Source organism: Thunnus albacares, chromosome 16, assembly GCF_914725855.1.
Source record: "Thunnus albacares chromosome 16, fThuAlb1.1, whole genome shotgun sequence".
NCBI lineage: Eukaryota > Metazoa > Chordata > Actinopteri > Scombriformes > Scombridae > Thunnus > Thunnus albacares.
In genome coordinates this window covers 26,971,189-26,977,350 of record NC_058121.1, presented here as the reverse complement: position 1 = coordinate 26,977,350, position 6,162 = coordinate 26,971,189, and the positions used below count along the sequence as shown (strand labels likewise).

The 6,162-nt window shown below is 36.8% G+C and overlaps 1 protein-coding gene across 1 annotated transcript; it reads right to left on the bottom strand.

The window, feature by feature from the left end:
- Positions 1-214: 214 nt before the first annotated feature.
- Positions 215-5,476, bottom strand: LOC122965669. The gene is made up of 8 exons (XM_044329829.1): positions 5,419-5,476; positions 4,863-5,195; positions 4,436-4,720; positions 4,192-4,245; positions 963-1,055; positions 848-876; positions 687-743; positions 215-417 (listed from the first exon to the last, which is right to left on the bottom strand). Exons 1-8 carry the CDS (start codon positions 5,474-5,476, stop codon positions 340-342), a joined length of 987 nt encoding a protein of 328 aa, XP_044185764.1. The 3' UTR covers positions 215-339.
- Positions 5,477-6,162: the final 686 nt, after the last annotated feature.

Sequence of the window (6,162 nt, the reverse complement as noted above, 5' to 3'; positions counted from 1 at the left end):
TCTTAAAGTCAAGTCTAAATTCTTCCACTTGAAGCAGATTTAAGGAAGTTAAATGAGTTAAAACGTGAGAAAAGTTTGAGAAATAATGCAGGAAAAGACATTTAATAAAACTCACAGCTTCTTAACAAGGGATAAAATCCAGATTTGAATATTGTCGTCCAAGTCAGACTAAAAATAAAAATTTCTCAGCACACAAAACATACAAATCTCAAAGTGATCTTATGATTCTTTCTTTATGTAAAGAATTCAACTACTCATGTAAAACTGAGACCATATTAATGATATAACAGCAAGGGAGTCATTTCTCTGGTGAGTTGATGTTGGTGTGGAAGTCGTTGATCAGTGGAGTCTGACAGAAGTAGAAGGTTCTCCAAAGTTTTCATAGTTCACCGCACCATCATCTTCATCATTCTGCTCCTGTGAAAAACAACACAAAGAAACCCACTCTGACACACTCACACTGAAAACTCACAAATCACAACCCTACTTCTTTGACTTTTAGGTTTCTGCTGCTGCACATTCAACACAATCACAGATAATCTAACATATACAAATAAATGAAGTTGTTCCTCCCCAGAAGAGCCCCGAACTCCCAGATTTTCCTCCCAGCTGACTGTTGAAGTTTTAAAAGTGAACACAGGTCACAGTGGAGTCAGCAGAACCTGAACGCACCATCAGATATTTACCTGACTGGCTGCTGGACCAGAACACTTCGCTGTTCGGCTTCTTACTGAGTTTAAATCCTGCACAAACACAAACAGTGAGACATTCACAGTCCTGTACTGACTTACAGTCTCTTAATGTACACATTTGTCTTTTTATACATCAGTTGTTATTTTCAACTCACAATGTTGTCATCAGGTGGTCTCTGGTTCCCTGGATAATAAATGACAGAGTAACATTTCAGTTCTAAAGTTACAGTTTGTTTTACACTTAACAAATGTTGGTCTGAATTTTCTCACCTCGAGCTCTGAAGAGAAGAACAGTAATCACAGTGATGAGGAGGAGTTCAGCCACACGCATCACCAACATTATGTAGCTCAGAGCAGAACAATCTGTACGAGTATTAATTAGAGAAACAACATGACAGTAAAGGAAGTATGTACATTTGAAATATTTTGGCAGGTTGTCACATTTAATAAGCAGGTTCATGTGAGCTGTGGAAATAAAAACCATGGAAATAAAAGATTAACTAGTTGCATTTGTACAGCAGTGTATTGCTGCCACCATGACATAAAATATTTTCTCAGTTTCTTGATATAACAAGAAAACATTCTGAGAAAAACAACTTGTTAAATTATGCAAGTTATGCGGCACATTGCTGCTCTTTATGGGTTCAAGAGCACAAGAAGATATTATGATATCGACTGCAGTTGGACCTCATGTTATGAAAAATGACAGACAAGTAGAAACAGGAAGAAAAAGAGGAGCCTTATATACCAGGGGAGATATTTATTGTGCACTCACGTTTCATCACTGTTAATGAAAAACTGATAAAATATACAGACACAAGCACAGCAAAGCACGTTTCAACTTCTTATCACTTTTTGATTGTTTGGGGAAAACCCATGTAACTTATGCATGTAACGTGTGCATGCATGTCGCCATGGTTACACATATATGCCTTGATGGTTCATGTCCAGAAGCTGGATTTAATGGTAGTTTATATACATTTCAAGCATTTGTTTCACACCAGCCTAAACTAGATGATAATTGGTCAACTCTCTGGGGAAGACCTGGTCTGATTAGGAGAGACGGCATACATCCCACTTTGGATGGAGCTGCTCTCATATCTAGAAATATGGCTGAGTTTATTAGTAGACGTGAACCATGACAACCCAGAGTTGAGACCAGGAGGCAGAGCTGCAGTCCTACACGCTTCTCTGTGCTTCCATTAGAGCAGTAACCCACCCAAAACCACATAGAGACTGTCTGTCCCCCGACCACTCAAATCAATTCAATCTAAAATAAACAGAAGAGGATTCAGCATAAAAATGTCATGAAAATCAACACCACCACTGTAATAGTACAAGACAATAGGAGAATTAAATGTGGACTCTTAAACATTAGATCTCTGTCATCTGAAACTGTATTAGTAAACAATCTAATCTCAGATTATCATATTGATTTATTTTGTCATGAAGAATATGTCAGCCTAAATGAATCCACTCCCCCCAGTCATATTAATACTCACATTCCTTGAGACAGCAGCCATTTTCAACTCAAGCCTAATTATCAACCCTATTCCTAAATTTAATTATAACTCATTAGAAAGTCTTGTTCTTAGTCTCTCTCACCCAACCTGCAAAACTTTACATCCATTTCTATTTGTTATAATGTACCGTCCTACTGGTCCGTACTCTGAATTTTTATCTGAATCCTCAGAGTTTTTATCAAACTTAGTCCTTAGTGCAGATAAAGTAATTATAGTAGGTGATTTTAATATTCATGTGGACGTTGATAATGATAGTCTCAGCGCTGTGTTTATCTCATTATTAGACTCAATTGGCTTCTCTCAGTGTGTAAATAAACCCACTCACTGTCTTAACCACACCCTCGATCTTGATCTGACTTATGGGATCGAAATTGAACATTTAATAGTTTTTCCACAAAATCCTATTTTATCAGACCATTACTTCATAACTGTTGAATTCCTGTTACAGGAGCACACACCATTAGACAAACATGTCTTCACTAGATGTCTATCTGATAGTGCTGTAGCTACATTTAAGGAAGCAATTCCATCAGTATTGAATTTACTGCCATGTTTCAATACAACAGAGGACTCTTATGTTAACTTTAGTTCCTCCAAAATTGATCATGTTGTTGTAGTGCCGCAGGATAATGGGAATAACACTCGACTCCATTACCCCTTTAAAAAAGACGATAATAAAATATAAGAGGTTCGCTCCGTGGTATAACTCCCAACAACACAAATTAAAGCAAACATTCTGAACATTTGTCAGAATATGGTGTTCCACCAAACTAGAAGACTCTCGTTTAGTCTGGCAGGATAGTCTTAAAACATATAGGAAGGTTCTCTGTAAGGCCAGAGCCGCCTATTGCTCATCGTTAATAGAAGAGAATAAAAACAGTTCGAGGTTCCACTTCAGCACTTTGGCTGACAAAGAGTCATAACTGTATTGATCCATGTGTTCTTATAGCTCTCAGTAGTAAGGACTTCATGAGCGTCTTTAATGATAAAATTCTAACTATTAGAGAGAAAATTCATCACCTCCTGCCCTCAACAGGCACCGATTTATCCGCAAACACAGGAACCTTAGAGGTAAAAGTGCATTATATTGAAAAGTGTTCCTAATATTTTTTCCACCACATTAACATACATGAGGGAGACAAAATATTAGGAACACTTTTCAATATAATACACTCCAGTACATCACCATCCACTATGAACTAAATATTAACATAAAGTAGAATTATCACCTTTCTGACAATGTCAATGAAAACTGAAACTATATAAACTTTGTAAAAGTAGAATTTATGGCAGAGCTGTTGTTGTTCCTAATAAAGTGCTTGGTCAGTGTTCAGTATATGACATACAGTATATGTAATTTATAGTAGACGGGGTTGGAAGATAATATGAGGCTTCAGCTTTCTCAGTTAGTCAAATAAAGTAAAAGAGAGAGATATTGTAAAGAAACATACAGAAAATGTTGAGTTACCTTGTGGTGTAATTGTAGCATCTTTGGTTGCTGTTGTGGTTGTAGCTGCCTTTGTGCTGCTTTGAATTGTTGTTGATTCAGTTGTTGCTGTTGTGGCGTCTTCACCTGGACAAATGAACAAAGCCCAGAAATTATACAATTAGAAAATACTTCATGTTTATCATCTGCAGTACCTCAATGAGAAAGAATATCATCTTAAAACTTCAAATCTATAAAATACAGAAATATTTTATGTAAATCTTTACATCAGTCTGAAGTGATTTTAAACAGCTCATCATATTCTCACCTGTTTTCTCAACTGTGGTCCAACAGCTGAAGATAAACAGCTGCACTTTTCTGTCATTATGTGTCACAATACCCTTTTTGCAATTTGAACTGATTAAAAGTCTTCGGGAAAGAATGTCTACATCTACACTAGTAAACAGCTGTTTTCACATATTGCCGGGGCAGCAGTGGTTGAATACATTGAATAAAATGTTGAATACATATGAGTGACTTTGTTGCTCACCTTCTTGTGTTGTTGATGTCGTTGTTTCAGGTTCTGTTGTTGTTTCAGCCACACCTGACAGATTAAATAACAAAAACCAACAAACTTTAAAATGAGACAAAAACACATTGTTCACCATCTGCTGTGACTAAATGAGAAACATTTATATCAACCTAAAACTTAAAATACATCAAATAAATAAATGCAGTTTTGTCATTTTTCATATCAGAATAAAGTGATTTTAAACAGCTCATCATCTTCTCACCTGGTTTCTCACATGACAACTGAGGACTGAAGTTACACAGCTGCACTTTTCCACTGATGAGATCTGTGACTTTACACTTCAAAAACTTATAATTTGATGTGTAAATATCATGAGAAGTCAAGAAGGACACAGCGGCTGAACAGGTAGACTGTGATGTCTTCAAGTCTTTGTTATCTTTGTCCACATTGTTACCCTGATACAACAACTTCACTGTGTGTCTGCACGCATCATATGTCGACACAGAGCAGCTTAACATCACCTTATCAGTGTCCTTATGTTCAGTCACTGGTGAAGATGGAGATATTGTGAGAGAAAGACAACAAGAGTCAGATTAACTTCATCACTGTAATCATAATTATTGTAATGTTTCAGTATATTGTTCTAACAAGACAGTTTGAGCTGAAAACATTATGATGTAAATACTCACTGGTAACAACAGACAGATAAACCTGAGAGTCTTGACCTTGTTGTTGTCCTGATTTGAACTGTCTGCAGAAGTAACGACCAGCATCCTCAACTGTGACCTTCTTTATAACCAGAGAACAGTTCGCTGTAACACTCAGTCTGTCTGATTTAGCTTTGGCTTTTTCACCAATCTGCCCAAATTTAATCAGCGCTACTGTTGCTGTGCTTCCTGAACCACTGAAGAGCCAGGTAGTACTGTTACATTTATCCTGATCAGTCGTCACATTTTCACAAGACAAAGTAACTTCATCTCCATCTCTGACAGTGAAGGAGGAATCTTGTCCAGTTATGGCTGCTGAGAGATATGAGAGAGGAATATGAACAATTAACTGAAATAAATAGAAATATGACTGTCATGTTCATTGTTAGTGTGAGGATCATTTTAGATACAACAGAACTTCTAAATGTGTCTCATCTTCAGTTTTCAGTTCATTAAACTCAACATATTAACAACTAACAACATACTCGTCTCAATTTAAGAAGGTTAATAAAATACTAAATTAATCTTTTTTTCTTACCTGAAAACTGAAGCTCCAGTATCAGAAACAACATTTGAATCCGTCTGAATTCAACCATCCTCCTTCTCTCTCTCATCGATCTCTGGTTCTCTTAACTGTCGCAGTCTCTAAAGTAATGTGTGAAGTAAGGCATCTTCTTCCTGTCATTTGTACGTGTGTCACTTCCTCTTCCTCACTCTGCTGCATGTACAGTCCAGGCAGTAAGTATTTGGACAGTTACACAGTTTTTGTTCTTCAGGCTCTGTGTTTCAGCACATTCAATCTGTAATAAAACAATGAATACTGCATTAAAGTACCAAGTCTCAGCTTTAATTAGAGTAGTAACTGTAACTGTAAATGTCCAAATACTTACTGTCTGGACTGTATGTAGGCAGACTGATCAGAGTTTTGTCACTGAATTCTTTTGCAACCAAAAACTAATTAACATATTTACTTTTGACAGTTTAGTTCTTATTCACTGTGACTGACAAGACATTGACTCACATTTCTTGATCAGTAATATGACGGGTAAGCAGCACTAAAGAGGTCAGAGGTCAGATGTCACAGCTGTCTGACAAAGATCCTGTGAAACTGGGATGTAATCACGGATCACAAGGTAAAGAAATATGTTTCTGCAGTCAGAGCAGCCATATTAAACCATATTAAGATTCAACAAGTGCACACTGTGTTCATTCCCACGGTGTATTTGTGACTACGACGTGTTTGACCTCCTGAAAAGAGGAAGAGGAAGTTGAAGGTGTGAAG

Bases quoted from the DNA above. Each gene is read 5' to 3' on its own strand.
- LOC122965669 (XM_044329829.1), bottom strand. From the start codon at position 5,476: ATGGTTGAATTCAGACGGATTCAAATGTTGTTTCTGATACTGGAGCTT. The intron at 1,056-4,191 runs GTGAGCAACAAA...ATACTCGTACAG, and splicing joins GACATCAACAACACAAGAAG to ATTGTTCTGCTCTGAGCTAC. The intron at 877-962 runs GTGAGAAAATTC...TTTATTATCCAG, and splicing joins TCTTCTCTTCAGAGCTCGAG to GGAACCAGAGACCACCTGAT.